Below are 26,512 nucleotides of genomic sequence, written 5' to 3'. Positions count from 1 at the left end.
ACTATAATGGAAGTCATGAAATTATGAACATCTAATTAGGTGCAGAAAACAGTTAATTTTTATCTATTGGACTGAAATACATAAACATATTCATTTATGTATAATAAACATGATTTTATAAAAAAAATCATAAATTATGTATCAGAACATTACTTATAAAATAATACACAATATCTGAGATCATTAAGAATTGATTAGTTCATGACAAGAAATGAAAAGATTAAAATATCAGCAAAAATTCTCAACATTAAAATTGCAACTTTTAGCAACTTGGGGCAAATGAAATAATACAATGTATTATTACAAGTCTGTATAAAATCATAACTAAAAGAAATACTTAGAAGAATCAAAGATAAAGAAGATTCCTATTTCCTCTTTGATGTGTATACCTATTTACACTCAGGGTTCTTAATTATGTTTAACTTTTGTCTTAAAATAAATGAATAAAAAAGTGAAATTTTTTGTCTGATGTTTCGAATAAAATATATTATTCATCAAAACAAAAAATTAAATGACAGAAACCAAATAACATGTCACAAATTTTTATGGCAAAATTCTTTTTTCAGTAGAAATCTACTATTTTTGTAATCTATTCCATAAAAAAAGAAATAAATTATAAACCTTCAGAAAATTATTCTTATTCAGTCCTAATTTTTAAAAATAGTGAGATCATTGTTAAAGTCAGTTTGCTTGTTTCTTGCATTATTGTGTTATGCAGTCATTGATGATTGCATTTGATGTTTTATTTCAACAGTGAACTCATTTTTAATGTTTTGTATATTTATTGCTCATTGTTAAAAATATTTGTATAGCATTTAGTTTATGTAAGTTTATTCTAGTGAAATGTACTTTGTTCAAGAAATATTTATTTATGTAAAATTTACTCTCTCTTTTTTTCCTCTTTAGGCTCCAGGAATTACTATTCAGGTATAACTTCAGAGGATGATACATATGAGTGTAAATGAAGTATAGTCTTGTACAATCTCAGTTCGACCATTCCTGAGATGTGTGGTTAATTGAAACCCAACCACCAAAGAATAATGTATGTAATCCATGATTTAGTATTCAAATCCGTATGAAAGTCTTACTATCCTTTACTAGTCTTGAACGCTAGAACTCTCGACTTCCAAATCAGCTGATTTGGGGAGACGCATTCACCACTAGACCAACCTGGTGAGTTATGTATCATTTACTAACTCCTATTTAAATAAACTTATTTGTGATTATTTCTGCACTCATAAACTTGCTCAAAGATGCTTCAGCACAAGCATTTTTAAGTAAAATATGTTTGCAAGCAAATATGCTTACCAAAAATATTAAGTAATGCTTACAGATGTGTAATTTTTTTTTTAAATAGGAAGAGAGGATGAATATAAGAAGCCAATAAAAAAATAAATTTCTGCTTAAAACACAAATTTCACTTTGAAATGACCTGTAAATAAAATTAAAAAACTGTATTAGTTTTCCTTTATAACCAAACATTTTCAAACTGAAATATTTTCTAAAAAAAAGCATTGTTTTTGAGATGAAAATTTATAACATGTAATTTGGTTCACCTGGTGTTAATAAATAATTAAATCAGTTTTATAGTACAATCTTGCAAGAAGGTTGTAATTTGGTTAAAGTGGTTATACTATGCTATTCTTTGATAAACATTGCTAACAGTATTTTTGATTTGACCAATTTATATATTATACTCATACTTTATTATATGTTTATAAATCTGATTCACTCTATGCTATGACTTAATTATTTGTCATTCTGTCTATAGTTTGAGTAACTCATTACATAGCTGCCTGTGTTAGTAAGAAAAACTTCTCAGTTCTCTTATCATCTACAGGAGTCAATTCATCTTGCATAACTGCTTTTTTTTTTGTAATTATAAATGCCACTCTATACTTATTCTGAAAAATAATCCATTTTAAAAAACATGATAATACAAAAAAATATAAAGGGATTCAATTATTTATTTATTTATAGTGATCACGGCAAACTAATCTGATAATTCTGACCACTTAATAATTATAAATAATGAATGCTGAAATAAATAAGTAATTAATGCCGAAAGGTACAATTTATGAGTGAATGACACTTTGCTGAGAAAAAATATAACACATTTCATAAGAAGGTTTTATTTAATAAAAAAAATTGAAATCACAATAATTATTCATTCACAGTCCTACGACAGATGGAAGTGTAAGTTCACACTTTCCAAAAATCTACTTTTATAATAATTTTTTACATGTGTATATGGAAATAAGAGAACCTTGTTTAATTGTAGTTTACTTTCAACTGATCATTTTAAATAAGCATTATAACAAGAAATGGACCGCAACAATGTAACAAAAGCAAACTTGCATGGTTCAAAGGAAATTTACTTACTAGCTATTGCTATTATTATTATTATAGTACTGTTGTCTGCACTATTTGTCCATGTTATTGTATTTTAAATCATGTTGTCTCTACTACTAGTCGATTTTGTTTTAACTGTTGGCTCAAAGTATAGCATAGTATATATACTGCTTTAACTGTGAAAGACAAATATAAAATAAAATATATCATAGTTTTGTGTAAAATATCAGCTTTGTGCTTGAAAATCCATTAAAAAATAAATTGATGAAACCATTTTTTATACTATTCTATGTAAGTTGAAAATTAACAAGTTTTTTGTGCCAGATAGATTCATAAGTATGGTAATTCTACAGAAGGATTTGGAAATAACCTTACTAAAAGACCCATTGCCACTTCTATATGTTCAGCTTGTTGTCCAAATGGATAAGTAGAAAATCACAGCTATTTATTTGGCTGCCTTCCAACTAACATTACAAAGTAATTAAGAGATTCTATTTTTTTTTTATAATTATCTACAACAAAGTCCCAAACAGAGCTAATGGATTACATAACTAAAGATGAGAAATATTTAGTCTATAAAAGTGTAACTCCATTAGAGAAAAGTATATGTGTATGAAACTGCAAGAAAAATGTTTGGTGAATTATCATCTTATCTGCTCAGCACTGTGTTAAAAAAATATATACTTTTTATCACCTACACAAACTAATGCATTGTGTACTGAATGAGGGAGAAAACAGAGTTTTCATCAAGATTAATTGTAACAAACCATAAGAGAAATTCTTATGTTTAGAAAATTTAAAATAAAATTTTGTTTTGGGACAAATGACACATAAGTGAAGTACGAGTATATATTTGCTAATCTAACTGTTTGATTATCATCTGAAAACCAGACAATATAAAAAATAAAAATTCTTTCTTATGATTTATGAAAGAATTAGACAAATAAACCTGAAACCTTTGTAATGGTCTCTCATTATGTTGTTACACTGCTTTAAGTTTAAACCATTAAAGCAAATGAGTACATTTACAAAGTAAATAATTATTAAAAAAAGAAGTTGTTCATCTGTTTATAATCTTTTTGAAGCTGTACATGATGTAATTTCTGTCTTAACAAAATATAAAATTCATAGACAGCAATCTATGTTGACTTGTAAAGAGCTGAATTTTTGATATAGGTATGCTGTTCAAAAACTGGTCAAAACAACTTAAACATTTTAAAATTCTCAGATGACAGTTTAGCCATCATCTTCATAACTGGTACTCATCTTCATTAATGGGTCATTTAATGAGAGTAAAGTAACAGCCATTTTATCAGCATTATATATCACTGACAATGAAATGAGACAAGAATAACATTACAAGTCAATTAATAATTCCTTCCTATCTTCTTAATAGAATAAAACCTATGATTCAGGAATAACTTTAGTTTTCAATTAATTTATTGTTTTCAATGATTTATAATTTTATTGTATTTTTTCCTGAACTAATACAACAAACAAACTTGATATAAAATTGTACCAATAAATAACAATCAGAAGAATTACTGTAACTACAAAATATTATTAAAAATACTGGAGAAAAATGTATAAATGATGTTTAATTACAGGATTAAGAGTATTGTTTTAATTTTTTTTAAATAATACTAAAATAGAAAATGGTGTATTAAAAGTCACATTGTAAAATAATAATTAAAATTATACTTGCTGATAAAAAAATTCATTTACTCTTAAGAATTTATTCAGGTGAAAATGCTTGTACTAATATCGGTAAAATTAAAAATTATATATAAAGATTAACAGAAAAAAAACTGCTACTGGATAATGAAAGAATTAAATAACTACCTTCTATTCAAATTCTACATTTGAAGCAATTGTTTTGCTTATTTTCCTTACACAGGACAGGAAAAGAGGAAAATAGGCATCTGCAAAACAATATTTTTTGTAGAAAAGCACAGAATATTAAGAGGATCTATGAAGTAAGACTGAAGCTATTGTTAAGAGAAGCAGTAAGAAAAACGTACATTTTATTTAAAGGAGAAGTATCAGATGGGGGATTTGTGAGTGAATCTTTACTACAAATTAAACCAGACAATTTTGAAAAAGAAGGAAGGTAAATTTGTAGTTGATCTGAACTGAGATGAAGAATTAAAAAAATGAAATGTAGAATAGAAAAATAGAAAGATGTAGACATTACTGTTGCAAGGAACTAGCCTATCAGTATAAGGATAAAGCATCTTATGATGAAGCTAAAACAAAATAGTGACAATCACTGCAGAAGAAATTACTAAATAAATAAATGCTGAATATAATCATGTTTTATACAAATGTGCACCGTGATTTTATTCTATTACTTCTTTTTCAGAATTCTTTTTGATGGCACCTTGAATTAAAGTAAGAATGAAATTTTACTCAACTTATACCTAATATTGATATAATCTTGCTTTTTTCTTTAACTGTAAAGATCTGTCTGCAGAAATCATTTGCATTACTATCAGTCTTCAGAGTTACCAGATTGATACCGATCATCAGTTTCTACTGATTGTTAGGAATGCAAGAATTCTACATAAACACGTAATTTCTGGACCTTAACGCTTTGTAATTTTATTCATCATAGCATTGTTAGCATAGTAATAAAACAATGTGGTTCTTTGCTTAATGCTGATGTTTATTATGTCTTCCAATAATTCCAGACACTGAGATGTTTTACTTTACAATGATGATGAGAATGAATTATATATAATGTTTGTTTGTATTTCTACTGGATCAAAAGATTAGTATTAGGTGGGAACCTTATATTCCTAAGTAGTAAAATATTTGGTTTTCTTCCATATATTTTATCACTTTTTAATGACCATTATCATTATTAGTGTAGGCAAAGACACCACAATGTGCAAATTATGACTGATAGGATTCAAGCATATAACAATTTTCTTTCTGAAATAAGCTGGCTCAAATTAATAAGAGAAGTTTCTGAAAGCGCGTACTGGACATAAGTAGAAGGGCGGTCAAAAAAATAATGAGACTGATTTTCGTAGAGAAATTTAAAGCGCGCAAAGTGGCAAACCTGCATGCATATAAGTACTCAGTGTAAATGTGTGCTGTCGTTTATTTCCCGTGTCAAAGTTCAACTTGATTGTTGTAATCATTAAGTGTTAGTGATCGTTCAATAAAATATGCTGGATAATCGTCTAGACCATGGAAAAATATCGATCTATGTTATGCAATTCAGTTTTGTGTACGTTTAAAAATCAGCTTCTGAAACGTACGAAATATTGATAGAAGCATTCAATGAAAAGTGTTTCACATGCAACACGTTTTCGTTGGCATGCTGCATTTTTAGTCGGTTAAGAGAGCATAGAAGACATGGCGTGAGCGGGTCGACCGATTACGGCGGTTAACGACGTTACGGTGGACACAGCGAGCGTCAGTATTCGAGAGTCGTGTTGGTGTGCGTGAGTTACGGGAACTGCTATACATCTCTCAATATTCTGAGGATGCATATGAAACGTGTTGGAGCGCGTCATTGGATTCCCGCGGCGTTTAACGCTTACTAAATGCAACACCGCGTATTCGCCTGCGAAGAATTGTTGGCTCGATAGAAGACAGAAGGAACAGGTTTTTATATAATGTGGTAACCGTTGGCGAATCTTGGATGTTCCATTATGACCCTAAGATGAAACAAGAAAGCTTCCGATATAAGTCAACAAGAGGTTGACTAGCGAAAATCATGAAAATTGTGCGCCCCCACGTCGCTCAGATAGTCTGTGAATTTTTAAATGGAAAAAAGTTCAAACCGATTCATCTACCGTACAGCCCAGACCTAACTGTGTGACTTCTGCCTGTTCCCAGAGGTGAAGTAGGGCCTGAAAGGGCAAAAATTTGAGATAAATCTAGAGGTCGTAAAAGCCATGGAGGCGAAATGCAAAATTCTTTCAAAATATAGCCTGGATTTCGTGTTTGAAAAGTGGATTAAGTGCTGGAAGCAGTGTGTTGCACTTAAGGGAGACTATTTTGAAATGGAACATGTAAATGTAGATTCAGTTAGCTTTTTGAATTACAGCTGTTTCTCATTACTTTTAGGACCACCCTCATAGCTATGGTAATAGTATATTAAGCAGTACTTGTGTACTTAACTGCTTGATTCAAAAGAGTAGTGTAAAATAAAAGAAAACCTTAATCAAAAGAGTATAAATGTATTCTGGACGAGCAAAACTTAATATAAATCTGATAAGAAGTAAAATGAATTTTTTTATTTTTTTCATTAATATAATGTTATTAAAATATTTAAATTTATTGAAAATCTGTTAAATGTATGGATGTTTTTATTGAAAACAAAAATAATTAATTGTTTAATCGATGATATAATAGCAGTAAAAAATAATTATGTCCCTTTGGTAAGTTTTAAAATAGCTGTGTATGAGCTTGAATTAAACAAAGGATGTTGATAAAAAAATTGCTGGTTCAATATTTTTGTATTGGTTGGCTACAAATTGAATGTCATGTATTAAAAAACTGACTGAAATTCACTTTAATTCATTATTAGTACACATATTTAACTACCATTATAGATAAAAATTATAAAAATCAAACTGCTTTGTATATAATAAGTATAATTCAGAACCAATACTTTCCCTTTATAGAGAAACATCTTTTTGAAGTTCATTCTTTTATTTATTAATTGAGCAATTATATACCAAATTATAATTAAACATTTGTCATAAGAAGATACATTACTGTATAATGTCCTGCACTGAATATATTCATCTAAGAACTGAAATCTGATGAGGAAGAATGCAGTCAGCTAGATATTTATTTGTTGGGCAAATATTTCATAATACAGTAACACAGGATTTGATCTAGAAATAAATTAATCATAAAAAACAAAACAAACAGTTGTGCAAAGACAAATTAACATGCAGTCTTGATTAATGTATCAATATTAAAATTATGAAAAATAGTAAAAAGTGACAAAAATGATTTATAATAAGGTTAAAAAAAAAACAGAAGGTAAAAACTGAATTATAATTTGTCTTAGAAATGTTAAAAAAATACTGAGGCAGAGACTTGAGTAAAAATAGTACAATAAAATGTAAAAAGTAATTATGGAAAATTTAAAAAAATTTAATTCTAGAAGAGATAAGCTTAAAAAATTTCTGATTTACTCGTATTTTACAAGTATATTCTACAAATGCTCCTTTATGAAATACAAACAGAAGAACTCTAAAACAAGAGTTAATTGAATCTGATGAACTGAATCTTATAATTAGTTATAAAATAAATGGCTATAATATTTTTAATTTATTGGTACATTTTTATTTAGTAATATTCCATATGTGACATTTAGATGATATTATCTGCGGTTTTATATGATGGAGTTGAGTTCGGATAAAGTTCAAGAAATTGAACAACATAGCCTGCCTTGTGGCAGGCCAGATGGGATGAGACAGAGGGTGGGCGTTATAATCATGATCTCTTTCCAAATGTTGTTGGTTGGCGGGACGCCTCTTGGGTGCACCCTAATAAATATGTGACAATTTCTTTCCGGCCATGGCGCTTTTAGGGACAGACTGCAGAAATTCAGCCTGGTAGATTCTGGGATGTGTCTTCAGTGTGGACAATTGGATGACACCTACCATGTTCTTTATGAGTGCCCGAAGTTCAAGTTAATGTGCACAGAGACCATCTGTCGGCTTGATCTTATCAGGTTGGCGCTGGATCTCCATGTAAACTGGAGGAGCCAGACCAAATGGGCAATAGTGGAGAGTTTTATAGTGTACTTAGCACAGGAAAGAATTGCTGAGTGGATCTAGAGCTCTGCTTGGATTTCTCTTGTATTCTGTTTTTGTTGATGTTTTGTTTCATTAATTATGTTTTTGTTGTTGTTTTTGTCCATTGTCTTGTTTCAATGTTACTGTGTCGTTATTGTTCTGTGTAATATTTTTATGTTTTGTTTTTACGTTTTGTGTTGTGTGTTGAACTCACTTTTACCTTATACAGGTAGGTAGTTCAATTCCTTTGTCTACTTAGGTCCTTTCAGTCTTACTTGAGACTCGGTAAGATGTGTTTTATTTTGAGTTCATTAAATAGTAGTACATGGATGGGGATGTCACTTGTGGCATTCACATCGGTGGCATCCTGACCGAGATGGACTGGAAAATGTCAAAAGCCAAGGTTTTGAAGATGACCTCAGTAAAGCCTATAAGGGCTAGGAATGGTGTGGCGGAGGGTGTCTTCTCCTATGGGGTCAGGATGATGTAACAGTTATTATATGGAAGGAAATTTACTTATGTACAAGAGCATAAGGAAAAACTGAAGCCTTCAGTTTGAAGTGCATGGGTAGATTTCCATTTTAACAGTAAAATAAACATTGTGGACTTATGAATGCTGATGTCTCTGCCTTTTTTTAGGAAGGTTTTGTGTTTAAGTCCAATATGAAATGGTACATTTCACTTATAATAAAATTCATCTCTTATTCATAATACTAGCCTGTATTTGCTAAAGAGAATAAACAACTTTTATTCAAAGCTAACAAATACAAACACGATGAAAGCAGCAACTTAGACAAATCCCTTACTTTTTGTGTTAAGAAGAATATGAAACAATAGAACAAAATTAGAAGAAAGATTTTATTGAACACATTTAAATAAAATTATTAATATTACATTTTATATTTAATGGTTAATTTAATTATTAATTATATTAAAAATTTTATTAGATATAAAAGTTATCAGTAAGTTTTGAGTGTCCTTTTATACAATTTCAACAAATTATGAAATAAAAAGTATATAGTATACATAATTATTTTTAAATCTCAAAATGATGTTACCACACAAATCTGTTGTTTTATTTTTTAATTAATACAACAAATAATAATATATTCAGGACCCAAAACTTTGAATTTTAAATATATAGAAGGCATTGAAGGATAAGACAGGCCTCTAACCTAAGACTGGCACAGCATCTGAGGTTTGGGGTAACACTTGAGCAAGCCGCAGTAGAAATACTGTCTGAGAGAGGAGTATAGTCACACCTGGAACATAAAGACACCTGCACCCTCCAGTTCCCACTTCAATCTTATATAATTCTCTCAATTTTTGTAATTCTAGATTGTAGATTTATGTATTATTACTTTTAATGCTGAAGTTTGTTATAGTTTTTGTTTAAAATATCTGGAGATTTATTAAATTATAAAAAATTATTATTAACAAAGAATATTTTAGAACATAGAAGTAAAAGGAAGTAAATTTATGCCCTAATTAAAACTATTTATTTTTATTACCTTAAAAATTGCAATAGTAAAAAATAACTATTTTAGAAATAATATAATAATAATTGTAAAGAAAAACCATTTAAAAGAAATATTTTATAGCTAAAGGTGAAATAAGCAAAAATTGTAATTTAAATTCCAAAAGTAAATAAAACTGTTAGAATATATTTATAAAAATTGATTATATTATTCAATATAAAATGCCACTCATGGAAAACTAAATAACAAATTTATATGTATAAAAATTGCCAGTAGCAAAATTTACTGGTTTTTACAAACTGGCTGTTGCTGCTGCTTATCATCAATACATGGACTGTGGTGTAATTGTTAAGATAAGTTATCACAACATTTTATTCTAGTTATGAATCATGAAAAATGATCGACAGATAACAGATGGTATGTATGCAAATAAGTGTTGAATAAGCCACATGATAAATTACCATTCTATATATTTTCTATTATAGGATAAATGCATGGATGTAATCTTGTATATTAGCTTATGATTCTATTTATTTAAATAAAAATGAATAAATGAAAGTTGAGACACCCATTTTCAGTATTTTCTTAATTTTAATTATTCAGAATAACAACCCTATAGGAATATAAACATGAAAACAAACAAAATAAAAAAAAGAATTGAAATTAAATAATTAAAGCAAACAAAAGTAGGCTAAACTTACATAACTGTACTAGCCTTTCCAGTTTGGTCACAAAGGTGTGGGAGTACAGGAGTTCTTATGCTTGAAATATCAAAAATTTAAGATAAGTATTGTGTAAGCTCAGCCTAATTTTTGTTTAGCTTTGTTATTTTTATATAATTTAAATTTATTTTATGTGGTTGGTAACCTAACAAATTAGAATGAAAGAAAATACTGAAAATATATGTGTAGACTTTCATTTTTATAAACAATAATATCCAACAAAGAAAAAATTTTAACTGTGTTTATTATATATGCATGTTGCATTCTCATAGTATCATTAAACTTAAATAAATTGAAATATTTCAGGATGATTTCTAACAATGTTTACTTTGCATTTTTAACGATATTTACTTTGGCACATCCGTAAATCATCTACAGAACTTTGTTTATTGTTAATAATAAACATTATAGCTGTTGCGATGAAAATTTTCATGAGTTAAAAAAGGCCAGTTGCTAAAAGTGTGTACATTTTTTCTGTTATAATTTCACTAATCTCCATCTTCTTCATTCAAATAAATGTGTGCATATCAAAAATCACAACAGTAACAAAAGGCTATAAAAGGGATTTTACGAATAATGTTTCAGAATAATTAAATTTTTTATTATTTATGATTGTAAAAAACACAACTCTGAAAAAATAAATAATTAATTTTCTTTTGATTAACAAAATTATAAAATAACTTTCTGTTCTTTTGTATGAAAGGTATCTCAAAACTAGTAGGTGATTGCTTCTTCAGTCAGATTTATGCTGATCAGCATTCATTACCATTCACTAGAAAAAACATGGATGATAAAAATAAAATATTCTTAAAATGTCTATTTTCCTGTTCAGTAGAAGTAGAGCTTGAATGATTTAATTTATTAAAAATTTATTTATGTATAAATAAAATAAATTAAAATTCAACCTTACCAACAATTCTTATGTGTTTTTTGTTTTCAAGTACTTTTGGTCATTCAACCATCATCAGTAAAAATGTTTACTTCAACTTAAAAATATTAAAATTAAAATTAACATAAATAGATTAATAAGTTAAAAGATATTAAAATCATAAAAATCGGTCGCCATAGTGTAAAAGTACTAAAGACTTTCCTACATAACGGACGTAATTACTTTTACACTATGACGACCAGTTGTTATGATTTTAATATTTTTTAACTTATTAATCTATTTATGTTAATTTTAATAGTTTTAAATTGAAGTAAACATTTTTCCTGATGATGGTCAAATGACTGAAAGTACTTGAAAAAAAAAAAACATTTGGACGAATTGTTGGTAAGGTTGAATTTTAATTTATTTTATTTATTCATAAATAATCTTATATACCAATGGTGCCACGACTGAAAATTTTAACTTAAAAAAAATTAATGTAACAGTTATAGAAATCTCCTTTAATGCAAAAGAAAAAATACAAATTATGAAATTTTGTAAAACGATCAGTTTTATATCAGATGAAATGAGATTCCTGAGTTTCATAACTAATCAATTTTAGGTCCTATTATTTACCTAATGATGATGTAAGATCTTAACAGCCTAAACATAAATGTTTTAATTTTTGGACTTAGAGAAGAAATGAAGAGATTATTTTAAATAATTTGGAACTTGGATGGTCGTATTTGAGTCCAATTCCTGTGGATAATGATAATAATTATCAATTGTATACATTTTGAAGAATCATCATAATCTCAGAAAATAAAAGTTAAGTCCAAAGATTTTGTTTTAATTCTTGATGTTTTTTTTATTCATTAAATTGTGTCAAAATAAGTAACTATGGATCAGCAGCAGTTTAATCATAACTTTTTTAATCAATATAGTTATATTTGTATGTGAATGAGTGTATTTTTTATATGCTTTAAGTTGTATGAAATCAAAGGATAATTGGTGTAATATATAACCACAAGGAAAATAATGTGAAAATTTAGCCTCAATCAGTTTTTTATTCAGTCACTGAACTTCATTCCTAGATGTGTGTTCCAGTCCATGAATTACGAATTAGATTTATCTATAAGTGAAGAAAGTTCTGTATTTTTATGTAAGTGTAAATAAATTATATATTGCTTTTTAATAATATCATTAAAAACACATTAAGTAATTAAAAATAGAAAATAATTAAACCGAAACAATAATTCACACCTTTACACTATAGATCATTATCGTTTAATTTACTTTTAAGAATATTATGGAAATTTAATAAATTAAGGTACTCTTGGTTTTCATATTTTTGAGTAGTTTTTAAATATATTTACAAAACAAGAAAGTTATAGTAAATGTTTTTGCATAAAGGGTACATTTCAAATTAGTAAAATATAATTTACGATCATAATTTATATAAGCAGAAATACATAATTATGTACTTTTTAAAATGTAAAAAATTAAATGTGGAATTTGGGAATTATTTATTTTAGAATGGCATTTATTGTAAAACCTGAAATTTATAAAACAAATTAATAAATAATAATAATTATAACACGATAATAATGGATTAAATGTATTTTTGAAATTAAACACCACACCAGATAATGAATATTAATAAAATATAAAAATAATGAAAAATATTGTGCCAATTTATTTTTAAATAACAAGATGGAAAATAATTTTACTTTTATTGCTACCAATACTTACAAATTATAAAACAACCATAATAGAAACTATTTTTTTATTATAAATTTAAGTATATTTTTTATTTGTAAAATTTTATTGTTATAATATAAATTCATTATTTATTTTAATTTAAAATTTATTAGAAATTAGTTATTATTACAATGAAGATTAAATTATTATTGTTTCATTACTATTTTATTAATTTAAAAAAATTTATTTTGTTATTTAATGTAAATATATATATATATTTTTGCAATAATATGATGTGAATATTATACATATAAGGAAAGGATTATTTAGATTAAAAAAAACAAACAGTAACATATATTGCTAGACATCTTACAATACCTTGTGTTGTTTTTAACTCAGATCACTTAAATATTACATTGAATGGTGAGACTCTTGAAGAAGAAAAAACAAAATAAAAGATAAAAACAAAATAAAAAACTAAAAATATTTTCCTTTCTGGCTACAAGGATTAAATGCTGATCATGACCTTCCAACTGCAATTACTGTAGTTTTTAAACCAATAATAAATTTAAATAATGTTGCATGCTCTAATGTAACAGTCATGCTAAAATACATATATGAAATTAAAAAAGGCAAAATGAATTCCTAATAAAAATAATATTTAAAAAAAAACATTGTACTAAATCCTGGTAAAATAGGGATTTGTTTTAGCATACCTGCTGGTAGATTTTGCATGTAGATGATATACTGTTGTTAGTACTAATCTGGAGCAGTTAGAAAACTGTCCATAATATTATTAAGAGTACAAAAGTTTATTAGATTTATGCAAAATTTTAAAACAACACTAATATCAACAAACACAAAATACACAGTCCTCTTTAGTAACCCTTTCCTAAGTACTCCAGAACTGGTACGAAAACAACAATGTCATTTATAAGCAAAATACAATCCAACAGCAATACTAAAGGAGGAACTGTACAGCAGTTCTGAAATATTTATTATACAGAAAGTATAGAAAGTGAATGCATTAATTTAATTAATTAATGAAGTAAACTGAACTTTTTAGAAAATAAGCAAAAGTAACATAGATGTAGTTAAAAAGATTTTTTATTAATTATTTTATCATATTTGAGGTACTTAATAAAATTATTATAACTGATGTAGATATTTATTAATGATAAAAATTATAGATAGCTTTGTAGAAAGTATTTATTTTGCAATTTAAGGTTGTAGACACAGGCCATGTTGCGAACTTGCATCTTCTTGGTTTCATGAGAAGCAGGGAAAGTATTGAAGAACATAATAGATAATTTATATATATATATATATATATATATATGATCATTCCAGTATTGAACTGCAGAATTTATGAATTCATCCATAATAAATTTAAACATTTTCAAACCCCAATTTTGACAAATTAACAAATTATAAATAAATATGTTTTAATATAATTATAGAATTTAATAACAACTGAAGATGCGGGATCCTGTGAAAATCTATTATTTGAATTAATATGATAAGTTTAACTTATCTACTTACTGTGTTTTGGTGGTTTATATTTAATTTAATATTAAATATATGTGTGTGTGTGTATATATATATATATATATATATATATATATATATTTAATAGACATAATTTAGCTTAATAATATACATGTGTATACATAAACACATATTTTAGGATCTAGGTGATAGTCTCCTTTAAAAATTTTTCTTGTAACATGATTAAAATTAATTATAAAACTGCTTTGTGTGATTAAAGTACAAAATGTAATGAAAGTCAGAAAATATGTGATAGATTTCCATATCTCTTAATGTTTGTTGTCTTTGATTTAAAGGTTAGTTTCTGATATTTTAAAAGTAGTAGTTTTATTGTATATTTTATGCTTTCTTTTATAAATAAACAATAATTTATTGAAAAAAGTCATAACTTTTTTTATAAAAGTAGACAGAAAGATTTAAAAAAAGACAAATACAGAACTGCAAAATTATGTAAATGTTAATAAGATTAGATTAAAAATAAATTTACACTTTTCACAAAGCAATTCACTACATTTTTTTTGTAAAAACTTTACAAATGCATAAAAAATGATAATAAAAAATGAAAATAAAAAAATACAGAAGAGAGGTCATGATTAAGCATAAGTTATCCTGCCTCCAGCAACCAAGTACCAGACAGTCAAGGCACACAACAGCCAAAATAAAACACAGAGAGAAAAAAAGAAAGGAGAAGATAAGCGGCCCTATATGGTCTACCTAGCAGGGGGATAGCGTCGGATACTTGGGGCAGTGTCTCGGCTACCAAGTTGAGAAACACTGTCAGGGAGAGTAATATCGTCACGCCTGTAACAGAACCCAGATATACCGCTACAAATCATCACACCTACCCTAACTAAAATAAAACTTCTCTCACTTCAGATTCAAATGCTGTTTTCACATAACACACTAATAGAATTATACATTCATAAAGATTCATACACACATAAATAAACAAATACTAACTCACAGATCACTTAAAGTGAAAAAAACTGTTGTATCAAAAAAGACATTTGTAATTGAAAAAAATTCATACATGAATAGTAGAATTATGGTTTTTATATTTATGTGAAAGGTTAATAAAAAAAAATAAAATAGTGTATATAAATTAAAAATATAAAAAAATGTACAAAATTAAGTAAGAAAAGGATCTACTATAATGATATAAGAAAATGAGAAAAATTAAATACAAGTGAAGAATTACTTAAAAATGTAGTTCAATAAATATAAAATAATTAAAAATATAATGTTGATAGAAATAATACATGTTATAATTAAATTACTTGGGTGATTACTATAGTATTATATATTAAATTATATACATAAGTTTCAATCCACTATGTTCATTACACACATGCCATGTAAAGTTATTATATTATTTCTTAATTATATTTATTGTAATAATAGGCTGTAACATATTTCAATTAAAATAAATTAATATGTATAGAAAATGAAATTAATCAAAAAGTATTAGTGGATAATAAGGGACCAGTTTACAAGCAAAAGTACAGTACGACCCCATTTATCTGATAAATGGGTGTGGATCTGAACAGGGATAAGCATAAGTATGGATTATTTATGATTATCAGTTTGAAAGATAATTGATGGTTAAAAAATCCTGCAATTTAATTTTAAAAAATTCAATAAACCAAATTATTTTATAGAAAATATTCTGTTAATCTACTGGTGGGTGAGTGAGTAGTGTCACTGCCAATCTATCAGCTGTTATGACAGCAGATCTTTAATGTTGCAGGGTTGTTCTAAATTCATTTAAAGGTATAGTATAATACCTTTTATTTATTTGAGTGTCCACATCAATGGTACACTTTGGTCACTATGGGGTTTTATTAAAGACACTTTCTCAAGACTGTTAAGCTTGAAACTGCATAAAACCAACTGTTGAACTGAACTGGGTTCCTTTTAAATCTCAAAAAAATAAAGGAAAAAGCACAGATTTATTTAATTTAATGCCAGTAAAAAATATGGGAAAGGTCATAATTATCCCTAAATGCCAAAACTTTTCACTTAATCCTGAACTGAGATGAAACTGCAACTAGTGTTGTTTAATTTAAGTTATCTGTGGGAAGTTATGAAATTTGACTTGAATTTCTCACAAGTTTATCCTTCATTTATTATATTGTTTCAATTTTGGTATTATTACCAAAATTCCTGAAATGTTTCAGGAAGAATCTACACGTAGAGAGGATACATCTTACCATGCTGTTCAGAACCAAAAATAGGTTTTCATATAAATTAATTGAAAAACAAAAGTACAATAATAAAATTTAGTCTACAATTTACAAGAAAAAATACAAGGAGCCACAATAAAGTTGTTGATAATTTATTATTTTTCTGCATGATAGTTTAGATAAATCTTTGTATATTTTAATTTTAACTTAATCAAGCCTGAAATTTCTAATATTCATCTGCTTCAAAATTATGTAAAATTTATGATTTTTGGACTTCAGTATCATAAGTCAAATCATAATTTTTTTTAATTTATGAGTAAAATTGTGCAATAATATCACACTGAAGTGGTATTTTATTCCATTACAGTGATTATAAAAATACACTTAAACCAGCATATTTTTTAAATAAAAATGCGTAATTAACATTGAAAAATTATCATTGAGAGAATATTTTATGAAAACAGAATTGAAAATATAGAGATAGATTTAATTCATTATAGATATGTGATTATTTTATGACATCTAGTTTTTAAGTAAACTGAGTTGTTAAAATTAAAGAAAAAGAAGTCTTTGTTTTCTCAATTATTACCTTCATAACAAAATATCCATTTAGAACTTACAGATTTATTTTTTCTTTTAATAAGGTTTTCTCTTTCTAAAAATTATTAAAACCAGTTAGTGAATGACCTTGTTTTTAAAGATATTCATACAGTAGCCACTCCTATAATTCGTGGCTTTCAGTGATATGATAAGACCGTGTAATGATTCCTGAAATGAGGTAGAGGTTAATTGTATAGGATGCCACTAATTGATTAATAAGATCAGAAAAATAGAAATGAAGCATATGCAAAATTTTAAGTACTATTTAGCTAAAAGAAGAGTTGACTACAGTTGTGTGACATCCTTTAGGATAAAGGATTCTGGAGGTAAATAGTTTTCTAGTGAATTCCTAAATGAGAACTATTCAAAAGGAACTTATTAGATAGAGCATTAACTTATCAGAGCATTAACTATGAATGAAGGATGTAGTTACAATCTAAATTAACATTTAGCACAGAATCAGAAGATAAACAGATAAACTGCTCTCATAAAAAAATTGCCTATCATTTTCAGGCTCATTTTTTAAAATTAACAAAGTTTTTTTAACTTCTAATCTATATTTATTGTAAAGTTAGAGCTGTGCATACAAAGTTACCTTTATGCATGTAAATGATATGCTTCAAAATATTTGGAATTGGTCATGGGATGATGTCTGTGAATTTAATAAGGTACTTCAAAAACTGGGATCTCTACACTGACTAACTTTTTTGTATTGCCCTGTTATCTTTTTACATTTCATTTATTTATTTTCTATAAGTGAAGGAACATATTCATAAATAATATTTTCTCTTCGAGTTATTGTGAGTTCTAAAATTGTTAAATCTGAATTAGTGAAGTTTTTCTAAGTTATTGTTTTATTCATTATTCTATTTATGATAACTTTAACAATTGATTCATAAAGTTAACTAACATATCAGGGATAAATAATTTATTTCTATCTAGTTTGTTGTTCTTATTTCATTATTTTCAAAACTTTTCCTGTGATATTAACAGCTAAGAATATTTGTTATACGTTTCTATAGAAAGGAGTGAAATAGCACAAAGTTGTTTATGCTAGTAATCTACAAGAACTGGTTTATTAAATGAGGCTGAAATTTTATTCTTAAATATCAATCTTAAATTTTCAGGAAGTCACTTCCTGACTATTCCAGGTGTTGTAGACCAATGAGGTAAAGAAGATATAATTTACTTTCTCAACCAGGACCAGTGTTTTAAAAAATATTGTATTTGTTGTCAAATAAATTTAATAATAATAATAATAATAATAATAATAATAAACAATTAGAAATACTGGCTTTCACAATTCATGAATGTATAAATTTTTTATTTTGTCTTGGAATTACAGAGATCATTTTACACATGCAAAATGTGTATTAAGTACAAGTAGTACACTTTTAATATATTGTTTATTTTTTTACTGGTAACTTGGGATAAGTTAAATACCATTATTTAGATAAGTGAGGTTGTACTGTAATAAATATTCAATTGATAATTTATTAATTTTAATTGAAATAAATATTTTAAATTTAAAAGAAAGTTAATATAAAAGAAATATTTATGCGAGAACACAAACTTATTTATTACAAAAATTCCTAAAAAATGAAAATAGGTTTTTATTATCACATAAAAAAAGTATATTATTTAAGTACAAATAACGAATATATTTATAACTTATCAAGATAAATTCAATATTATTAATAATAATTAAATTAAGAAAAAATCATTGGACTTAAAGAACTGAAATAAATCTTACAACTAATTACATTTGGATTAACGTTAAAAAAAGTTATTTTAAACTAATATTTTCTGGAAATGTTAAAATAATTGCCGAGGAAATTTCTAAACCTACTAATCATCAGTTTAAAGAAAACACTACTCTAAAAAAATTTTATCTTTGTTACAGTTTATTACTTTAATATAAAAATGAATTTTATGCATTTGGAAATCATGTTTGGACGAATCAATGAAAACAAACAACTATTTAATGGTAATATATTTAAAAAAGTAAACAAAAAATAACTGTAATATTATTAATTTCTAATATTATAATCTGGATCATAATAAAAAAGTGTTTTTATTATTTTATCACGAGTATGTTGTAACATGAAATTTATAATATATATATTCTGTATACAATGCATTCATTAATAAAAAACATTTTGTATACATCACATATTTCTAAACATCTACATACCATAATAAAAACACAAAAGTACATAAATATATATAGATCAAATATGTTGATATTTAATGTTGAACAACACGCAGGTATGTATTATGTATATATTTGTGTCGTTAGCAATTTTTACATGCACATTTAATACTATTTATAAATATACAAGGCTGCAAAATACAGACACATCAAATGCATATCAATTTTTTTCTCTTTGTTTAAAATTATTCCAGTAATCAGGTTAGTCTCTGCAAACAAATAAAAAGGAAAATAATACAGCTTGGGCATGTATTTTTTAACTTCTTTGTTTTGGTATTAGTATGTAAGAGAAACAGAGAATTGAAAAAAGAAAGACAGAGAAAGAGAAAAAGAGTGAGATAGCTGTTTTGTTCTGTTCCTCCAAGTATCAAGATGGCTGTTGCCCGTGTAAATTAATAATACGGGTCTTAGTCATACCTATCAAAGGAACTGCATCAGATGTAGTTGGCATAGATTCTGCCACTAGATTCAGGAACACAGTCAACGATAATAGTATTGTCACTCCTGGAAATCAATCATTCAACCAAACAATTGAATATTTATATAGTTAAGAGTTGTAAACACTGTTTATCTTATAAGTTTGTGTACATGTATGTACATATAACACACATCACAAGTTCTGAATATACGGTTTCAAAATTCTGTAGTATACAGAAAAAATAAAAATAAAATAATAATAAAAATTAAATAAAAAAAATTATTTTAACATCAATTAATTTTATGAAATTTCTTAAAATTAAAAATTATTTATAAATTGTTATTAAAGTAACTAACTTTAAAATGTAAGATGTTAATTTATGATCTAAAGGTTTTTAAAAATTATTTTAATTGTCTTTTCATTTGGAAATGGTTGTTTAAAAATAACTGCTGTAACATATAATATAATGAATTTAAGTGAATTATAATGAGCATTGCTTTAAAAGAATAAAACGATTTTAAATAATATACAATAAGTCTTCATTTAACACTGCACTTCAGCCAATGCTATATTTAATTATAATATCAACAAAGCTTCTAAAATATACGTAAATGAGATTATGTAAAAGAATTATAATTTACCTATTTATATTAAATATAAATTTATAATAGCATGCTGACTAATATTTAATCACATTAAAATATTTAACAAAATATTTAGAACGTGATGGACTATTGGTGATTTATTGGTGTAATGAACCATATAATCTAATTTTCTGTCGTGATTGTATTGTACATGATTGAAGATATTCCTTTTATCAACAAAATTAGAAAATAACTTAAATTATACTATTAATGACAGGATAAAATTCAAACTAATAAATAATTTGGTTATAAATATAGTGGTGTTTTCTGTCATGATCATGATGATTACCCATCAAAAGGGAAACTTAAACCAGTATTAATTAATTTTTGTAGTCTATCAGACTTGATTTTGTAAAAAAACCTTTAGCTCTATACATTTTATCCCATTAAAAATCTTTTTTGGATTGAAATTGTTACTCAATGGGGTTGTTCTGCTATTGTGGAGCCATCTAGTGGCAAGGGAATGCAATTTACCATCTACTTTAGGAAATGGAAAGGATGGTCGAAAAATAAAGATGCTGTATACTTACTGAGAAATACTGAATTGAATCTAAAAGTTAACCATTTATAATGTGAATCAAACACCTGCCAACGTACGCAGTTTTTCTGTAGTTAACACAACATAAAATATTACAAGTCATAATGCAAAACAGAAGAATTATTTTTATGTCTTTTGCTAGTGAGAAGTCTAACCTTAGTATGCATGTAAATGATTAAAATTGCAAAATTTTAAGTAAGAAATTATAATTTAAATATAAAACTATAAACAAAATGGTAAACAATTAGCAAATGAAGACTTACTGTAATTTCACGTAATATAAGTTTTATCAATTTGAGTAATAACAGTTGTTTTTTATTTAATTTATTTATCTGAATTAAAATATAATTAAAGTATTTGTATTAATAAATAGCAATAGCAATTTGTTTTACAAACTACTTATTAACTAAATTATTAAAAGCTTAGTAAAAAGGATTACTATTATAAAATAAAGAGTATATAAAATAAAGTAGATATAACTACAAATAAAATACCACAAATATACTTTCATATTAATGACAGAAACTAAACTCTCACTCAAATGTTTTAAAATATGGAATGAATAAAAACAAGAATTTTATGATTAATCTGATCTTTATTTAATGGTCATTATAACTGAAGTAAAATAGATCAGCAGTATGGCAAAACAGTACAAAGAATCTGATGACTTCATCAGATTAAATAAAATAATAATAATTGGAAATCAGTAAGAATTGAAATTTCACAAATTTAGTTTTGAATAAAAAATGATTTGTTTTGAACTCAAAGAACTGCTGGTTTGTCACATAACTATTTCTTCGTTAAAGAAAATTGTAACACAAACCTGTTTTTATGCATTCATGAAGGTTATTGATTAAAAATTATTTTTAGATTATAATTTAAAAAATGGTAATATTGAAATTAAACGTAAAAACATTTTGATAAATGTTCAAAGGACTTAATTTTAAATTTTATGGGAATATAATATTGCACACATTACTTGAGTTGCATTGCTTTGGCATTTTTTTATATAAATACTACAGCTTTTACCAGATCAGACAATGTGAAATTGAAGAGGTTGCATAGCATAAATTACTGATAGTTTAAACTAAATTTTTTTTTTTTAACAATAATTAATTTTCTCCAAATTTCTATATTATTTTATGTGTAAATTTTACAAAAAATAAAATGTGTACAATTTATGCTCACTTTATAATTTAATGGAATGAAAGTGAAAAAATAAGCTTTACTGAGAAAGTGCATCCATTATGCAAACACTGATTTTTCATAAATAATTAATTTATTCTATCCTTATGAGGTTTATTTAAGTTTTTATGGCTAAAATCATACAAAAGAATAAAAATTTCCTAAAAATTATAGTTAGTTTTCTATTTTTGGTCTTCTGTTATAAGGATGACTTTAATGTTCAATACTTTTTTCAGTAAATATGTAGAGTAATAAAAAGTAAAAACCTGTTCATATTATCAGTTATAATTTTTTTTTAGGGAGTGAAAAATAATTACATAAAGATAAGTGGTAACTAAAGGACTTGCCTAACTTTAACTTAACTTTAACTGGTGATGTAAAATTAATATGATCTTTGAGAGAAACCTTCTTCTGTATGCTCATACAAATTCTGAGCAAACACAGAATGTACAAAAAATAACAGGGTTTTAAAAATTTTTAATAACTATTAACTTTGACTTATGCAATGAATCACAAATAAAATGAAAGAGTTCTTCTTTCATTTTAACTAGTAGTATTTTAAAACTAGTAGTTTTCCCTAATAGTGTTCAGTGTGAGCACCTTTTGACACACAGCATACATTTAACCAATAGGCGTGTTCATCCCGTACTTCAGCCATCATGTTTGTAGTAATGGAAGCGACAACTGCATCAATTCTGTGCCTTAAATCAGGCAGATCAGTAGGTAGTGGAGGCACAAACACAAGATCCTTAAAAAAAATCCAAATGAAAAAATTATATGGGATCAGATTGGATGACCTTGAATTCACTGCAAACAAGCTCTGTCATCGGATCCATGACGACCGTTCCAGGGGTTGGGAAAAACATCATTCAACTCATCCCGTACAGAGTTATGCCAGTGAGGAGGCGCACTATCTTGTTGTGAAATAAAATTCTCTGGTTCATCTTGGACTTCAGGAAAGAGCCATGCAAGCAGTATATCCAAGTAATCAATTCCTGTTACGCTTGCTTCAGCGAAAAGAACGGTCCGTAAACTTGCGGTCGGAATATCGCGAGAAAATATTTAATTTTTGAGAATTCCTTTCCCATTATAAGAGTTCGTGGGGATTTTATGATATCCAGGTATGGACATTATGTGTATTAACTTGTCCATTAAAATGAAATGCTGACTCATCACAATACGATCAAGAAAGTCGTCAACTTCAAGCTGCAAAATTACGATCGCGAAGTCGGTACAGTGTAATCATTAGGCTTCAAAGCCTGAATTAGCTGTGAATGGTATGGACAAATATGTAAGCGTTTCCTTAATACATTCAACATTGTCATCACCGAAAGTTCTGGTTCGCAGTTGACCTTTTTAACAGGCATTTTAAGACTACACGGGAAAGATTTCCTGACGCGTTCAATATTTTCTTCTCACACCCTTAGTCGGTCCCGTCCGTACTCTTCCCTTTATACAGACATCCGGACGTTTCAAACTGATTATGCAATCATCGAATGTTATTGTCACTTGGAAGATCACAATTAAACTTTTTAAGGAACGCATCACGAAATAACTACAAATTGACAATCAGCAAACTGCAAAACACAGAAAGATTTCGATTCAGGATCTTTGCTATTAGCGCTGTCAAGCGGAATGATAGGGACTCTATGTACAGCCATGCGCGCGACTAAAATTGTTCCTTTTGCGCTTTGATACTAGTCTTAAATTAACACTGTACACCTCATCCAAGAGATACAACAGATTGAAATCTCGATTTTCTTTTATTTAACTAGTAGTTTTCCCTACCAATGTTCAGTGTGAGCACATTTTGACACACAGCACACCTTTAACCAACAGGCGTTACTCCCTGTATGCGGATGTACAGAGTGTTTATAAAACAATTCCTCGGTTTCAAGTATTATTTAAACAGCATTATATTAAAAATATTACTTCCACGAGTATATATTCTGAAAGGGTAAACTTGAAAATATATGGCACCATTCGTTACCCTGCACACGTCCAGACGGTAATCCAGCTCTTCCCACGTACTCACCAGTATGTCGGGTGAAATGGATGCTAGTGCTGCAACAATCCTCTCCCGTAGGTGGTTGATATCACGGATTTTCTCCGAATAAAAAATGTTTTTCACATAAGCTCACAAAAAGAAATCTAGCTGAGTCACGTCTGGGGTTGCTGGTGACCATGGAATCGGCCCTCCATTTCCAATCCATCTGTCCCCATTAATTGTGCTTTCTACATAATACGTATTGAAAATATCTTCAATACGATCATTAATCAGTCAACACCAAACATTGTCTTTGGGAGAGTCACACTGATGTTCGATATATTTCATGTGATGTCTCTGATCCCCAAATCCTGCAATTGTGTCGATTTATTGACCGATTAATGTAGAATGTCAAAACGTGAAATTTTTCCGGTAGTCCTCATTTTCATCAATGTCGTTAAGCATTAAAACTACAAACTGCAATCTTTTCACTTTGTCACTGGCTTTAATTTCATGTAAAAGTTGTATCTTATACGTACGTAATCTAAACCTCTTACGCACCACACTTTGTTCACTGTAGGTTTAGGTATTCCTAAACTGTCCCTTTTAATAACTTTTTCAGGCTCCGCGAACAAGATGCTTGGATCTGTTCATATACGGACAGCCTGCTTGATGACTTCCGCTTTAGGACACTACCTGTTTCCTTAAACTGATTAAACCCCTGGGGTGTTTATTAGTAGGGGCTGAATCGCTATATTCAGTCGATAATTACGTTGAATTGTGATAACCGATCTTGTTTCGATAAACCGAATTATGCACTGAGCTTTTTGCCGCGGTGTCATCATAACTAAGAATGAGTAGTGAGATTACCGACCGATACGGAGTGAACGTCACACACTGGTGCCAACCGCGACGAATATTTACGATGAAAAACTTAATAATATAACAAACATAAATATGAAAACCGGTTGGTTTTAACTGATTCCTTTATTTTGTTACGATTTTTTGGAACCAAAGAGTTCTTTTACAGATACTCTTTATATTTTCTCACTTATATATTTACTCTTTATATACTTCTCAGCAGCTGCAGATAATCTCTGTTTTTTTATTATACACAGATTTTTATTAATTTCATTCTATCTTTTGTTTATGTCAAATTTATGAACTGTCAAAAAGAATTTGATATTTGATTTTACTTTATTTTATTATGAATGGATAAAATTCTTTATTCATCGATAATGTACTATCAGATTTGGAAATCCATTGGGCACATATATTTATACTGATACCTTTAAATACAGTCAAAAATAAAGTACAGTGATAATATTAAAAAAATAAAGTATTGCGATAATATCAATAAGTTTGAATTTCAAGAAGATTATGGATGAAATGTTTTTGAAAATTTCTTAGTTAAATAAAAATAGCTAAAATGGTAAAAAGGATTCAGAAGGTTTGTCCAAACCACTGCACATAACATTTTATAACTGGTAAAGATTGGTTTACAGATACATTGTAATAAATATACTTGAAGTAAAGTCAACATAAAATTGTCAGAGAAAATATTTTATCAATACTTTTGTTGATGGTATGTATTAATTCCATTATGGACCCACTAATGAGTAAGGACATTATTGACAATAATGGAGTATTACAATAATGACAAATAGAAAAAAGTGTCATTATAAAAAATGCTATTTCAAAATCAAATTGACACACGGGATCATCAGTGTTAGTAATAATTTATGTCACCAAACTGTAAGTTAATGAATCAATATGATTTATTTTCTAAAGTAACAGAAATATGAGAATATAGGAAATTGAAAAGTTAGAAACATAAAAAATGGTAAATTTAACATAAGGAAAAACTAATAACTGATGCTACTTTAGAGAAGATAGAAGTAAAACCATTTACAAGAGGCATCTGCAGAGTAAGGACTGTTTACGTATAACTCATTTCTCTGTTTGTCCAGATAGTATAAAAATTAAACTAGCTCTGTTAGTAGCCAAATGTCATTGTGTCACAATTTGTGACTATTTCTATTGTTTAATGTTGTTTATATTAAAATTATGAATGCCAAAGATGATTCCTTTAGTTATGGAAGTTTCTTGAATTTCTGTGCAAAAGAACGTTTTCCAGAACAGTACCAGAAGTGCTCTCTGCTGCTATTACAGTATGTGTTTTGTTGCCATTAAAAGATCATGAAAGAATAAAACAGTTCATCCACATAAAGAAAAGAATGGTGTGGTCTATTTTGTTAAGGTTATTTAACATTCTTTGTTAAGGTTATTGTTGTTACCCCTTCAGTTT

At 27.3% G+C, this 26,512-nt stretch overlaps 1 protein-coding gene across 4 annotated transcripts in view; it reads right to left on the bottom strand.

The window, feature by feature from the left end:
- Positions 1-26,512, bottom strand: part of nAChRalpha6 (nicotinic acetylcholine receptor alpha6) — a 387,283-nt gene that overhangs the window by 27,654 nt on the left and 333,117 nt on the right. For 2 of the 4 annotated variants that reach the window (XM_075359830.1, XM_075359827.1), the window contains one exon: positions 19,850-19,936. The exons of 1 other annotated variant lie outside the window; for it this stretch is intronic. In XM_075359830.1, the coding sequence (XP_075215945.1) occupies positions 19,850-19,936 (87 nt within the window). Of the gene's footprint in view, positions 1-9,295; positions 9,383-19,849; positions 19,937-26,512 lie in introns of all 4 variants that reach the window. One more of the 4 variants, XM_075359828.1, reaches the window with a different exon arrangement.

The sequence above is a fragment of the Lycorma delicatula genome, chromosome 3, assembly GCF_047948215.1.
Source record: "Lycorma delicatula isolate Av1 chromosome 3, ASM4794821v1, whole genome shotgun sequence".
In the NCBI taxonomy this organism is placed as follows: Eukaryota; Metazoa; Arthropoda; class Insecta; order Hemiptera; family Fulgoridae; genus Lycorma; species Lycorma delicatula.
This window is presented reverse-complemented; position numbering and strand designations above follow the sequence as displayed.